This window comes from Xiphophorus couchianus, chromosome 15, assembly GCF_001444195.1.
Source record: "Xiphophorus couchianus chromosome 15, X_couchianus-1.0, whole genome shotgun sequence".
Classification (NCBI taxonomy): Eukaryota; Metazoa; Chordata; class Actinopteri; order Cyprinodontiformes; family Poeciliidae; genus Xiphophorus; species Xiphophorus couchianus.
In genome coordinates, this window is record NC_040242.1 from 15548485 (window position 1) to 15564845 (window position 16361).

At 38.4% G+C, this 16361-nt stretch overlaps 1 protein-coding gene across 4 annotated transcripts in view; it reads left to right on the forward strand.

Moving 5' to 3' along the window:
- Positions 1-16361, forward strand: part of LOC114158692 (MAM domain-containing glycosylphosphatidylinositol anchor protein 2) — a 201399-nt gene that overhangs the window by 54006 nt on the left and 131032 nt on the right. For all 4 annotated transcript variants that reach the window (XM_028040436.1, XM_028040437.1, XM_028040438.1 and 1 more), the window contains exon 2: positions 8469-8608. In XM_028040436.1, the coding sequence (XP_027896237.1) occupies positions 8469-8608 (140 nt within the window). The remainder of the gene's footprint in view (positions 1-8468; positions 8609-16361) is intronic.

Below are 16361 nucleotides of genomic sequence, written 5' to 3' on the forward strand. Positions count from 1 at the left end.
TAATCTGACAGGTGTACAGGTATGCAGGACATTCTCACCAATAACTTCTTCAGCAGTTTGAACTGCAGCAGCAGTTTGGTGAATTGGACCACATGGACCAGTCTTTGCTCCCACAGTGCATCAATAAAGTTTTATTAACTATGGTCATGTCAACTGATCCTTCCTTGGACCACTTTTTATTAAGTTATAGTAAATACCAGATAATGGGAACAGTCCACCAGGGCTCATGTTTCTGAAATGCCTTGAGCCACTTTCCTAGCCACTACTTTGGCCATTTTCAAACTCACGTCAATCCTAACTCATGACTTTTGTTGATTTGTTGATGATGTTCTAGTCTTCTTTTAGCTTAAAGCATTTGGCACTCTGAAATATTGGCTCTAACAAATGCATATTAAGAGTTAATCTGCTGTTGATTGTCTATGAAACATATTTTGCCTCATAAAACTCAAATCTATTAGAGTACCTTAAATATTCCAGCTTTAAATTATATCAGTTCAGTGGTTGAAACAGTTAAATCAGAAGAATTGTTTTGTGCTTAGTATTTTAAAATTCATTCTTCTATCGACCAGTTAATTGAAATGCTTGTTACTGCTGGTCTTCATTGCATATTTTGGTGGACAGGTGCCAAGTCCTAGAGCCAAATTTTAATGGGTTTAGCCTTAATGGGCCTGCTTGTTTTCAGCTCTCAAGGTTTTCATGCCTCTGGCACTATGAAGAGGAGAAACTACCCAATGTACAAGTTCCAAATAAAGTAGGTCATTTACTTTGTCCTTCTGGATCTCTTTTGATTTTGATAGGCTATCTACTCCACTAATTTGGATAAGCTGACACAGTGGTCCCTGCACACCTCAGAACGGCTTAATTCACAACCAACTATACGTAGTGTGTGTGATAGATGATCAGTGCTGATAGGGCGAAGCCGGATCCATAAAGGTTCTCATTTACAATAGCAGCGTAGGCTGACGAGAGCAGGGAGTGCATTACAGTGTATAATCAATACCCTCTGACAACTCCTGATGTAATAATATGCATGTGCTGCTAGAAAACCATTCCAGGTCCTCAACACACATGGATGACCCCATAGATGAGTTGCTTCTCAATTATACAGCTGAATCGCTGGGTGTATGCTTTCCAAATGCATGCAGAAAAGCACAGAAAATAATACAGTGTGTGACACCTTTGACAGCGGACCATGTCTACCTGTCCTCATCGGTGAAATCCACAGAATTCACCTTGAAATGGCAGTTGCCAATGTTTTGCATCAGCAAAGAGAATTTGCATATTACTCTTCTTCAATTTTAATGTATTTATATTGGATGTCACACCTTCTCAAATTTTGGAAGATTTAATTGTACAGCTTTTTACTCATTGCAGCTGAACACATATGGAGAGTTAAATATAACATTAAATCATTATAATGTACTGAAGTTACATTCATAAATAGTCCTTCCATTTTTGTATGACTTGAGCACTACTGAAATTGCTTTTGGTCACCGTCTTAATTTGTATTAAAATTCAAGGTACTAAGAAACAGAGTGGTGCAAACAATGTTTATTATGTTTCATGCAATCTGTATCTGATTTGGTTTAACTTTATATTTCTGTTATATAGATAAAGATCCATATTTTAGTGGTGATTTGTAGTTGACATTTGAGTTATGTTCTGAATATTGGGTGAGCTGTTCTTATTGAATTTAAAACGTATTGGCTAAAAACTAATTATGCCAATGATGACATACTGCTCTCATTCTCATGTTGTTAGGCAGTTCTCAATTAACTCTAATTCTCTTGTTATTTATGATGCACTAATCAGTTGATTGGCCAGCTAATAAAATTGGCCATTTTCACCCTGATTGTGTCTGATTTTTTTGCATTTAATTGTTAAATTAAAACAATGTGTGTGTGTGGGGGGGGGTAACACAAACAAATGACTTTCTGTGTGATATTTGTCCGGTAAACCCCGATCATGGGACAAATCGACATGTTATGTATTTGGCTCTGAATGTCAAATTATAAACTTAAGATTTCACGTATATAAAGGTTATATAAAAAGATATTTGGCACATGATCTTGTGATAGTAAGACATCAGTGTCCTGTCTACAAAAACAGTTCCTCAAGCAGGTTTCCAGGCTCATTCACCATGGATTAATTTGCCTAAATTATAAACAAACAGGGATTAGTCCTTTAAATTTGTTGGGGTGGCAACATTTGGGTTCACTGTTGAAAAAAATTAATTGAAAATTACAGAAAGTAATAGAACATTTAGTTAAGAACTGCAAGAAAAGATTGGTATGTCCTGCAGCTGGTTAATAATGTTGAAATTAGTGTTTGATATTTTTATCTAAAATCTAAAATCATCTGTACTCTCAAACCTGATATTAGCTTTTTTATTCTGTGTGCAGAATAAAAAAGATTTTTAAATCAACATAGCTAATTTTTTATGCAAAGAAGTCAAACTGGACTGAATAAATTTACACAGATTGAAGATCACTTTAAACAACGTTACATGCAAAAATGATGGTATGTTCTTAAACATCTGGTATAGTTTGTGCAGCATTGACCTTATTTACACACTTAGTTGAAAACAAATGGCCAACACGAATGTGTAATTTCAGTCACTAAGTTTTTTATTTCATACATCTCTGTCCTGTGAGGCCTGTTAAGAGCCAGTAGGAAGTTTATTTCTGGAATAGGGTTTGTTTTTCATTAACTACTCTCTATAGTATAAATATTATTTATGTGTTTTTTTTCTATCTATTTCTTAATCTGTCGTCCTTCATTTGCCATTGTAAGAAGATGATTATAGAGCCAAAAAGCTGGCAGGATATTGTTAGTAGTCCTTAGGGGTCGGTCTGAGGACATTAAACCCGCTGCGAAAATGAGCCCCAGATGTTGGACTTTTTTTTCCCCCACATTTATTTGTTTGTCAATTTTAGCATCTGCTTTTGCCAAGAAGCATCTCTGCCTCTCAATGGCTCCATCGGTTGTGTTTTGGCCAATTCCAATTTCATCTCTATAGGTGGTAGAAGACAGTCATCTCTGTCTCACCCAACTGAAGTGAAGAAGGCAGAGCTCCCGAAAGGAGGGCGGACATATTTGCTTCTAGCAGATAGCTAAATGTTTAATCAATAGATGTGATAAATTTGTTATAAATTTTGGTGCAGGGGATGTAAAAGTCGGAATGGTTTCATAACAGGAGGACATGACCCATAATCGAAAGGTATGACCTGTGCATTCATAAATAAAGAAGCTATATTCGAATAACAATACATTACTCTGACTGTTAAAACCCACTTAATATTTAATAGTATGTCATTCCTGTTAAATTTCCAAAGAATCTATAATTTATTTAAATTCTGATTTTAAATTTAAGTGCTGAAGGCACATTTATAAAACTTAAGTATTGCTCTTAATTATTAATTTCTCCATTTTGTTTCATATTTCAAAGTATATTTTTATAATCATAAAGTTAGATTTTCCATAGAAACCACTTTTACTTCTTAGGAGAAAGCATATGCATATGGTTCATAATAATGAGTATTTTTCTTTAATTTGAGTATAACCAAAACCCTTTTGCTTGACAAAAATCAAGAATCTATTAAATTGAGTATTTTGATTATTTTTTAAAGGTTTGTCGTCACTACAGATATTGCGAGGGCTGAAACGATTCCTCGAATGATTCGAGTACCTCGATTATTAAAATTCATGGTGTTGCGGTCGGGACTTTAGTGGCGTTGCACAGCGTACTCACATCCGCCTATGAGTTGTTAACGGAAGCTAAGTGTTAGCATAACGTCCAATTTTCAACTTCGGACTGGGAGGATTTTATTGACTGACTATAATGTCCGGGTTTTTGTCGTTTTTTGGGGGGGGATTAACAAACATCCTTAAATTGACTGGCGCGATGCCTGGAGTACGGCAGTCTTTTCCCTCCCGCAGCTGCTGACTGGTAACACCCGTTCAACGTGAACGGCGGGGAAGAGCACGGTGGGATTATTTATACAGGTGAGCAGATGGACTGAACGCTGCGGGTGGCTGTGCTTTCTGTGCGTAGCTTTACGGACGAACTGGAAAATAAATTTCATATCATCCCGGTCTCAACAAATGAGCGGCAGAGCGCGTAGCTGGTTAATTGTGTTTCCGTGTGAATTTGAACAAAAGTGTCAAATTCTGTCGCTAACATGAACACAAAAGCTACAAATGGCTGGGCAAGGTGAGGGTACATCTATTAAATTGACTGAAGATGAATACATAATTAAAAGCTGGCGTATAGACATTTTATAAGCGTATTTGTGAGCCTGCCTCTATTATTAAATTGAATATAATTTCAGATTTTTGTATAACTTTTCTTCAGGTTAACTTAGAAAGAGAGCTATTATTGTTACAGGTTAATTTTCTAAATTACAGAAAAGTAATTGCTTAAATGTGAAAATTTGACTGATGTTGATATCTGATAGTAACACTGCTGTCATGTTGTATTTACCAATGTTTTTTTATTATTACAATTTTGTTTATCCAATTACTCGAATAATCATAAGAATAATGGATAGAATACTCGATTACTAAAATATTCGTTTACAACAGCCTTAGATATTGCAATCAACAAATGGATCAATCCAGTTTTGGGGTTAAACTGTGGAAGAGTTGGGAACAGACGCCTTGCACATAAGGTAAAGTGGAAAGTGCTCCTCAGCTCTATAGAAGATCCCAAAACCCCAGAGTGGGTATATACTGTAGGTTGACTGTTGGGTAATAATTTTGAGATTATATTGCAGCTGAAATGCAAAATGTACTGAAATAAGCTCAGAAAGGAACGCTGCACCTCAAAATTATTGCTCAGTATGGCACACTCAGTCTTGCACTGCAGCTGCACAGAAAACATGCCTCTTCATATGCTGACAAACTGATGAAAGTACTGATGGTTTTTCTGTCTCCATATATGGCTGATACTGATGGTGGAAGTGCAGGAAACTCTCGTATTTATAAGGAAATTTTGCAGATTATGAGGGCACATTCTTGTGCAGATGTGTCGTAATGGCCAAGAGAATCCTATGTCCTTTGTACTAGGAGCGTGGTAGAGTCATGTTTGCGTTCACACTCACCTTTGCAGCCAGACAAACAATTTTTAATCATTCTTGGAGGTCCTGGAAATGTTAGGGTGGTCTTAATCCAGAAATCAAAAGAGGTTGAAAAGATAAAAGACACCTCCAGCACACCATTCCAAATGTATGAGACACCATATTAATCCACATAATGAATTTGTAAGGCATATGATGTGTTCAAAGCTTTTGTCTATCACTCTTCTTCCCCTCAGTCTTTTATCTCCGTCCTGTCAGTTTACTGACATCTTGCAGCGTGATGGCACGGCCTAAAATCTAACAGCATTAATGTCTTTCTGTCCATCCCCACATATCCTTTCCGGAGATGTTATGAGTAGTTACTGTCAGTTGAATATCAAGTGGCTTTTAAAAGAAACAAAACTGGAAATGAAATAGTAATGAGAGTGATTTTATTTCACGCTTTGGGCCAAGGGATATAAAAGAGCAGGTCTTAGCCACTTAAGGATATGTGTGACTATTTTAACATAAGTGTCCTCATTATGTATGCTCGAGAGAGGGTTATTTGCTTTTGTGGCTTTAAGCTTGGAGATGTCTGCCTGCATGAAGAGTAAGCGTATGTTTATGCAGTTGTGAGTGTGTAGTTGCAGATAGGAGCTGATTTTCATTAATTATGGGTGTTTCCCAGCTTTCCTCCAGGACTGATAGTGCGCTGCTGTGATACTGGCTCATCAGAATAAATGGCATTAGCACTTTGTTTAGCTCTTGCCCTGGGGTCTTGTTTCTCAGCCCCCTTTTTTTTTTTGGTTTTAAGTGGCAGCGTTGCGTGAAGCCCCTTGCACTGAGCCTATTTCTCAAGCGTTACCCTCCCAATGGAATTCACCACCAGTGTCTTTAAATCTAAATGGAGAAGGGGAAAGAGATGCAGAGGGAGACTGAAGAAAGCCAAACAACCTGATATGATTAGCATCTGTATCAGCACACATCAATCTGCGAGGCCTTTAGAAAAGCACGACGGGCATGACGGAGCATTAAGCTAACAAGCTAAGAGAGACAAACAGCATGGTGGGGATCAGGGAGGGATGTTTGGTTACCGCTACACACACTCTGGCTGAGGCTCTCAACACAACATCGGAGGGGAGTGTCGCTTCGCTTCGCTCATTAGCATGGCTGCCTGAATGGAGGTAGAAGAAGGCCTGCTGCAGGGGGGCCGACTTTGCCGAGAGGGGCCCGCACAGGAAGCCCGTTCCTCCGACATGAAAGCCAAGCTGCTGTCTGCGTGACTCCTTGTAATTCCTGCTGGATTTTTTTTCCCTCTTCTTTCCCCTACTATTTTGTACTCCTCCTACTCCTAATCATATCCCGCATCCGCTCTCTAACCCATCTCGTCCCTAACCTCTTCACTAATCATGGAAGCTGGAGAGGAATAAATGCTGAACAGATGCTAGTATTGTCAGGGGCCGCTTATGAGCAACCATGTTTTCACAGCTCAGTAGGAACGAATATTTTGAGTGGGTTACCTTAAATTACCCCTTCCTCTGCTCAGTTTAACCCTGACTACTTGAGTCTCAGTGCCTGTTGGTGTGTGAACATATTAAAACGTTTTTTTAAATTATTATTTCTTCAGTAGTACCAGCTGTTAGCAATCACCTGTGGATACTTAATACTGACTAAATAACATTTCCAGCCAATGTTATTTGAATTGGTATTGCCTTATGTGTCAAGTACTTTTCCAGACTTCTATGATTATCTGCAATACATAAGTATCTAGGTATACTACATCCCCATTCATTGATGATTTTCCATGATTGGAAAGGGTGTAGACGTGTGTCTATAACAAAACCAAACAAATATCAGGTGCAAATTAAGGCGGTTCTTTTTTTTTATCTATAATTGTCACAGTGCGAAACTCTGCAGTGCATCACTTGTTGCTTCTTTTGAATTATAATTTTCTTATAAATACATTCTGACAGATAATTTCATAGCATTCTGAATTCTTTTTGATATTAGAGTTGATGATAAAGAAAAAGAGAGGGCCTCTCATTACGAGTCAGCAGAGGGTCATTTATTCGACACTGTATTTAAATTACTGCTTCATGCGCTTCCCAATCTCGCTGGCTGTCGCGTTGACACAAATCTGAGTGATACTGATTGCTTTTAGCCATAACAAAATATCTATATCTTTCAGTTTTTATTCAGATGTCACAGTCTACGCTTTGCCAAGATATATTAGGGAAAGTCGACAAGTTTTGCAGACAGCTCCATTTTGACAAAATGCCCGTTGCAGATTTATTTTCTTTTCACATTTTGCCACACTTAAATGTCTCAGCTCATCAAAGAAAAGAAGGATGTTGTTTTCAGTTGTTGATTTCATGTTTTAGTGGGAGAAAGAAAAAAAAAGCAAACCAAACTGACCTGGATCTTTGCCAAGCCCGGCATTTGCAAGAACATAAATAAATATTTTAAAGGACTGTGCAGGACTGTTGGCGCTCTCTTCTTTGCAGAACTGTTTTACTTCCACATTGTGGGTATTTGAGCATTATGGTTCACTACAGGTTTTCTACCAGATTTAACACCTGGCTTGATATTCATAACACCTTTCTTTATCATTAAACAATATCCCGACTGTGTTCATTGAACTTCACTTCTCAGTCACTAAACATATACATCAGGTGTGGGCATTAAGGGCAGTTAGAGTCTATCCAGCTGGCTTTGTAAATTATCGATATGCACAGTGGGAATTCCTGACGCTTACTTACTCTTCTTTTTCTTGTGTGACTCCAACACTGTGTGACCATCAGTGCCTTTAGCGCTGCTATTTGTCAGGTTTGAGACTCTGCTTTGGTCCAACACTCTGAATTTTAGATTAGCATGTGAAATATGAAGTCTTTGCTACGTTATATTGCTTTCATTGATTCTATGGTGATGAAACATTTGCAATATAATGTGAAATACTAATATATTAACCCTAATTTGCATATTCTGCCTATCCATTAATTTTGAATATTGCAATTTTCTTTTTTTCTCATGTAATAATTGCATAGTTACTTGGTTGTTCAATTTATTTTCTGTACTGTTCAACTTTTCTTCTGCTGTTAGAAGTAGTCTCTATAATATAGATATTCCGATTTAATTCACAAAAAAAACTTAAAGACAAATTACAATAATTTTTCTGAGTTTAATGGGTTTAATTGCTGTGTAAAAAAAAGAACTTCCCTAAAATGTGAGTTAACCAGTTTATTTATTTATTTTTATTTTTTTTACAAATGTATGCTCGTCAAAGATTGGCAATATCTCATTTGGAACAATAGCCTTGAGATAAACTTATGAACTTTTATCCAATGCCCCTAAACTACACATTGCCTCTGAATTTAGTGGCACTAACTTGGTTTGTGACATTTTTCTCCACAGCACCTCCAACTGTCCGCATCATTCACTCCGGGCATGCCTGTAACGTTGAAGAGGAGAGACACACAGAGAGGGTGTACACCATCAGAGAAGGAGAGACGCTGGAGCTCACCTGCCTAGTGACAGGCCATCCTCGGCCACAGGTAAAGGAAGCGATTTCATAAACCCCACCATCCAAAGCCACCGACGAAAATAGCTGCATCAGGATATCATGGGACGAGATGGTAATTGGGCCTCCATCTGTCTTCATTTTTATTTTTTTTATTCTGCACAGGCATCATGGTGGCACACTAAAACCAGCTTAAAAAGTTTAATCCTTTAATTATTGATGGTTTAGCTTGTACTGCGCACCTGGATGTTGATAATAAAAGCCTAATGAGAACGCAGAAAGCAAAACAGCAGAAACATCTGCCAAAACAAAGCATAATGAGTGAGAAACGGGCCACGGTAAAAAGACTCTGGGTCATGTAAATCCACATGGGTGCTCAGCGTCAGATAAAAGCTTTTCTCACATTCGTATTTACAGATGTGATGTGAACTAATTAAAAAAAAACAACAACTTTGTATTTGTTCTTATTTTCCACTTCTTGCTTTCATCAACATCACATCAGGCAAGAACGGGAAAAATAGTCTTCTTGTTAGGACTTTGATTCCTGCAGGTGCTGATTTGCCCGAAGTTACCCAACCATCCGTTATTTTTTTTCTTGTACTAATCTTCTTCTGCTAATCTTTCAAACAATTAGGTCATGTTTTTTTTCCAATTATATGAAGTTATCCCTCATACTCAGACCAGATCAAGCTCGTGCATTAAATTAATATGACTGAACTGTTTGCTTGATGGACAGGGGCCTTTGGACATGAAAGCAAAACAACATATTGATTGTTATTTTCCAATTGTTAAGCTGAAGGCTTTTAAATTAGCAAGTTTCATACATGTAGTGCTATCCTTGTTTCTGACAGATAGGTCACAACTCTGCTCTCATTGCATCTTTTCACTTAATTAGGATTTTTTTTTTTTGAAAAACCGAAAAGAGCAAAAAGAGGAAGGGTGGGAAGAGAGCAGAGTGGGAGATCAAACGCCCTGCAGGGCTCTGGTTGGGGAGGTAGCATCTCCTTTGAAACTGAGTCTTTATGATTCTCACGCAGATCCCCTGGCACAAAGTCTCTGCAAACTTTGGGACATGTCTGATATTTCTCCCCTCTGGCAGTAGCAGGGGACCTGTGTCTGCACACAACCATTCCTGAGTCTCTGAGGAAGTTTCAGAGGTTACCTTAGGAAGCGACAGAAAGGCGGCTACTTTTGCTATAGTACTTATGACATGTTTTTTAAATCAAATAAAGTTCATCAGTAATCTTTAATTGAGATCTTTTTTACTCCTAAACTTTTTAAATTAACATAAGTTTCTTACCTTTCATGGCATTTATGGGGAAAATGTTATCAGTTCTGTCAAATGCCGTAGAGCACGATCAGCTGTGATTAGACCCAGTTTGTACTGTTGTGTCACTACTCACATCTCCTGCGTTTAACAAGTTTCCTTTTTTATCTCTGGAACTAGATTACATGAGTTCAGGAGGAGTAACCACCAAGTACTTCAGAATTATTCACACGTTCATTATAAGGAGACAAATTTCTACTCTGCTTTACTCACAGCAATCTCCTCATTAACTTGCACACTTATTAAAGATGTGTGAAAAAAACACCTTGTAATGAAGTCATATTGTACTATTCTAGTGTAATATCACCCTCAAAAAATTCAAACTTTGTAATTATTGCTCTGATTAGGCACGTTTAAGCTTGATTAACACATAATTGTCTTAAAAATATTATGGGTTTTTTTCTTTCCCAGTATTAAACCAACGGGAAAGAGTTTCAAAGTAACATTTCCACTGGGTTTTTTTTCCCTTGACGTTAACTAGCCTTAACTAGGTTATTTAGATAGACTATGCATCCCAATGCTGAGCAAGTTATCCACCAGCAGAAGAACTGCTGCTATTATGGAAAACAAATCTTTTCCCATCGCAACAGAATCCCAGAGGTGATTAAAAACTGTGAAATCAGACAAAAACAGCAATAATGTGAGATTATTTCAGAGCAGTTATGGTTAAAAAACCATGCACCACCTCTCTAAATTGTGTGAAAATGTGTTGATAGAATGAATTTTAAATGACCTGCAATGTTCCTGGACTGCTGGAAAGAAAGAAAATAAGCAGAATAGCAGTACTAACACTTATCTAAGGACATCATGTACAATTTTTTTTGCGGTTAACTTATAAAATGTGTTTTAAAAACCAGGTTTAACACAGAAGTTTGCAGTAATCTGATGTTGAAAGTGGAAATCCGTACTTCTTTTGATTAAATATTTTGGTGAACGCTAACTGGTTTTATAATTGTTATATATATATATATATATATATATATATATATATATATATATATATATATATATATATATATAATGTGATATTCAGCTTGGGTAGCTGGGTCTGAATCAATTACAAAACCAAAAAGGTGCCATGCAGAGGCACCTTATAGGGGGAAAAAGTTTATGCTACTGAAAAAAAAGGGAATGTGTTGAAACTAATGAATCATTGCCAAAAGTCTGTTATTTAATAGAAAAATAATGAAAAGGAAAAGATAGCTTTAGCTCGTATATTAATTAAAGCCATATCTTGACATTTGAAAATCATATGTCATAGCCAAAAAGAAAACAAAAAGATTAATTAGTAAATTATTGTCATATTTATGGTAATCTATATCTGTAAGGCAATCTTAACATCCTCGAATGTACAGTAACATTAAATAATTTTTAAGCATGAATTGGTGTCTTTATATGATTCACATTAAATTTGACATGTGTCAATATTCCTTCATAATTTACAGTAGATCTAACTGAAACAACAGGACTGAAACAATTAAAGGAAAACAAAAATAGGTTTCTTTCTGTTGTTTAAGTAATTTGAAATTATCTCAACCATTGTATATTTATTAAAATATTTATCCATCCATCCATCCATCCATCCATCTTCTTCCGCTTATCCGAGGTCGGGTCGCGGGGGTAGCAGCTTCAGAAGGGAGGCCCAGACTTCCCTCTCCCCGGCCACTTCTTCCAGCGCCTCCGGGGGAATCCCGAGGCGTTCCCAGGCCAGCCGAGAGACATAGTCCCTCCAGCGTGTCCTGGGTCTTCCCCGGGGCCTCCTCCCGGTGGGACGTGCCCGGAACACCTCACCAGGGAGGCGTCCAGGAGGCATCCTGACCAGATGCCCGAGCCACCTCAACTGGCTCCTCTCGATGTGAAGGAGCAGCGGCTCTACTCTGAGTCCCTCCCGGATGACTGAGCTTCTCACCCTATCTCTAAGGGAGAGCCCAGCCACCCTACGGAGAAAACCCATTTCGGCCGCTTGTATCCGCGATCTCGTTCTTTCGGTCATGACCCAAAGCTCATGACCATAGATGAGGGTGGGAACGTAGATCGACCGGTAAATCGAGAGCTTCGCTTTTTGGCTCAGCTCTCTCTTCACCACGACGGACCGGTACAGCGCCCGCTTGACAGCAGACGCTGCGCCAATCCGCCTGTCGATCTCCCGCTCCCTTCTTCCCTCATTCGTGAACAAGATCCCGAGATACTTAAACTCCTCCACTTGGGGCAGGACACCCCCCCTGACCCGGAGAAAAATATTAAAATATTTAATGAAATAAAATTGTGTTACTTTTGCAGGAGAAGGATATTGTTTACCATAGGAGGGGAACAATACCTGCCTAAACATTTAACTTCCAACCAATCATGAGGAACTAGTATTTGTCTTCCCGTTTGATTTTTAACTCAGATATGCGCCACAGCATTTGAGTACAGAATTTACAGTGTGCCTATTTTTTCCTGCACATAAAGTTTAAAATGCAGGTTGCAACAATTAAAGCACACATAGACACATAAAGGGTGTTTTCAATTCTTGGGAATTAACAGAACACATACAAATTTTTAAATGTAAAAACCAGCAGAGTAAAATGTGCTAAGTTTTTCTAAATTGCACAGAAACCACCGCAGGATTTCCCACTGTTGTGTGTGTTTGGATTTTGTCCAGTCAGGCAGCAGCCTCTTTACAAGAGACCTTGATGTCAGCCCTAAGCCCATCCGCCCACCACCCCAACTTGGAGAAAAAACACAGGCTTTCTAATAATAAAGCCTGGCATTCATACAATTTCTCCTCCACTCACACTCACACCCCCCCACACACAGGCACACACAAAAATGGTAACACCTGTCTGTCTTCTCATTTAATTATCTGAAAACTGAATAATGTGCTTTTTGGTGCTTCCTTGTTGGCATGGCATTTCAAGGTGTGAGAACAGGCGCTGCCAGAAACATGGGGACCTGTTGACATGTGGCGAAAACACCAGCCAATTATTTTAAATTCTTAAAAGATGTGCACTGCAAGTGGCACTGGGCAAATTGTCTGCTTAAAAAAAAAACAGACAGTGGCATTTCTCCATACAGCCATGCCCATTTCAATTTCGTGTTTTGTATATTTCCTCAGTGACTGGCTGTAAGGGAACAATACTGACAGTCAGTGAAGATTCAATTGCATCTGGCACATTAAATTAGATTAAGATTAGGGAAAATGGGAGGCTGTGTCAGAATCTCAACATGACATAGTTAGTGAATTCTTGGATGAGCAATGTGGTAAGGCACCTGTGTGCTGTTGTCATCGAAGGAGAAAACCTTTAGATGATGGTTGTAGATTCAGGATGCCCAGAATCCCTACTGGAAGAGACCTGAAGTCATATGTAATGTCTCTGTGCTCTCACGTGCTTGCAGTGAAAACGATGCGTTTCTCCATAAAATTGGTCGAATTTTGCCTTGATAGCCGTAGTACCGGGGATGCAATAAACCAAGACACAGAGGTCAGCTCCGACACCACGGGGTTCTGTAATGTTAGTCACACAAAATGACAATAAAACCTCTCACTGGGTGTGTTCCAGATCTGTCAGCTCCTTGCAAATCAAATGAACTTACATCCCTGGTCTGAATGTTGATTTAAATCTAAATCAGTCAAAATGTAGTGCCTGACTTCTCTTATAGTGATTTGAAAATGTCTGCTTTTTATCTTCTCTGTATGTTTTTTTTTGTCTTAGCAACGGCTTAGGAATGTAAACAATTTACACGAAAGTAAAAATTAATTGTAGACCAAATCTTTCACAAATCATAAAGCCTAAATAAACCATTTTGTTTTGCCTTTTAAAGTTGTTTTGCCTTTTTAAAGTTTTCAAAGTGAATAGACAAATGCCAAGAATTTAAAAGAAATCTTAGCAACAAAGTCCATAAAACCTTCCAGACTCACTTGATTATTACAAAATTGTTAATATGGCATCTGTACAAACAGGACACATTAGACCTGCATGCGCACCGTTCCTTGTCTGCTGAGAGTCTTAACATGAGTAAATTAACAATATTTTGTGCTACATCAAATTCCATTATATCTCTGAAGAACGTGTGATACTTCTGATGAAAACTTGTGCAAAGTCAATGTATTCTGGAAAAGGATAGAGTATACAAAACAGTTGGTTGTTGCATCATTAATGGTTAAATCCCTTTTATCTGATGTCACAATCTTATGTTCCTCCATGTGGGCATTTAATAATTAGCTACAGTAAATTAAGCTGACACCAGGTGCTAGCTTAAGTTAGCCATTTTCTTTCGCCATACCATGTTCCCTCATTTGAAAAAAAAGTGTGGCTAGCTGGTTTATCTGGTAATGCAGTTGCATATGCTAACATGTTTAATGGTATAAGTGGTATAATGAATAAGTTCAGCAGAGAAAAAGAAAAACAATCAAAAGCAATAACTAACTAAACTTATGGGGTAAACAAAAATGTACTTTTTTTTTTTTAAATCTGCAGAACCAAGATTTTAAAAGAATACAGAGGAAGATGATATTGTAAAAAATGTAAGATTACAGTATGAAAAGCCTCAAGGTCCAGAAGACATACGTAAACAAAGCTAAAATACAAACCTCCTACTGGAGGATGCAAAATAAAATAATAATAAAAACAAGAGTAATCCACTGACCGTGACATTTTCTACATTACTATTTCACCTTCTGTGATTCCGCATTAGAAAACCAAATGTGGACAGCTTTATCATTTCATGCTTTCATGGTCATTCTTCTCCAGATTTATTCATTGTCTTTGATGCTATGAACAGACATCAAAGAGTCCCTGATGATAAAGCCATCTGCCCCTGTCTCCTCTGCCTTGGCCAGCGTCCATTATGTCCACACTACTTTGTTTGAGTACCAGGCTCCAACACCACATTGCAAACACTCTCCTTTTTTTTCTTTGTTTCAATTATTCTCCCACAAGATTCAACTCAAACCTCCATGGGTCAGCAAGTACAAATAAGCTGACCTCAGGCCCCGTGACGCTTGGCTTAATACCCACCAATTGGGATACGTGCTTTGTTTTGGAGCTCCACATAACATTTACCCACAGTGCTGGTGCATCCAGCAGATGGTGCTTTCTCCTTGATTGCTATCGACACTGTAGTAACTTAAAGAGAGTCTTAGAGCTTTTATTTCAATATCCAGTTTCTCATTTGGTACTCTGTGTGCCGTCAAAGCATCAACCATTTGCCTTATTTGATTTGATCATCCCATTGTTGTGAGTCAGGGGCCAGATTTCCTGAAATAGACTTGGAGAGAAAATGTGCTCACAGTTCAGAATCTGAACCTCTTGTTGGTTCTTTTGATCACTTGATTGTCATGCTCAGCCACACTTGTCTGCACCACCAAGAAGGCACAGACCACCAATGGCGCATAAAAGAAAAAAAGATGGCAAGCAATTAGAAGCCGGTCCGTAGTTGGAGAGAGGGAAACGTCACAGCAGGCGTTACGGGAGCTTCACCGAGGACGCGTGCTCCAGCATATGATCCCCACATAACAACAGATACTGGGCGCATTTTAATTAGCGCTTGCCGCGGCATCCCAGCATGTGTGGTCTCAAACACTGCTGGGATTTTCAGTTGGGTACAAGCCTCTTCCTTCCATGTGAGCAAATGTTGATCCATCAGTTTGGGTGTCTCGTTTAATAGGGATTTGCAGTTTTGGTTTTGTGCCTTAATAAATGTCATGTTTTTGTGTTTTTAAAAAAAATACCATCCAAATATCCTTTTTTTTTTCATCACAAATAATAAGCCACACTATTTGTTTGAATTTTTAAGTCCCAATAATATACAAGAGCAGTCTCCACACACAGGTTTATTTTCTAAAAGAGAGCAGTTTCAGGGTGATGCACCATTGGCAGTTTGACTTATTCATAAGATTGTAATTGCAAACACATAATATGAGCTGAGCAGCAGAAAAAGCCAAGAAGAAAAATAAATGTAGCAAGGCTTTTAGTGTCAGGAGCAGCAATTATCATAATGCTCAAATCTGCTAGAACTTCCCCGATCAAGAGTATTTGCATTGCACTAAGGAGACTGGAGAGGGTCAAACTGTTCTCACCAGGCACACTTCAAGACTCCCCTGAGGTGCTTAGATGTAAAAAGTCAGAGGAGCGAAGGCATGAAAATAGCCTTGGGGTGGAGGAAGAGCTGAGAGCTCATCCGATAATGTGGTCTACTGTCCCTGTGAACAAACGGCGACGCTCCGTCTTTTCTGAGAGTATAAAGCCTCGTTTGAATGCGCACTTCTTAACGTCACTCTAACAATGCACTTATTGATACAGCGTTTTCCTAAAACTCAAAGCTCTTTGCACAAAAGGCAAAGAAAAGGCTGAGGCTATAAGCTTAGAGAATGCTGAATTTTGCTGAGATCGACACAAAAAAGAAAGCTTTGTGTTTGCGCGAGAGAATCCAGCACACTGTAGAAGAGTGACACAGAATTTCAAACCTTTTCCCCCCC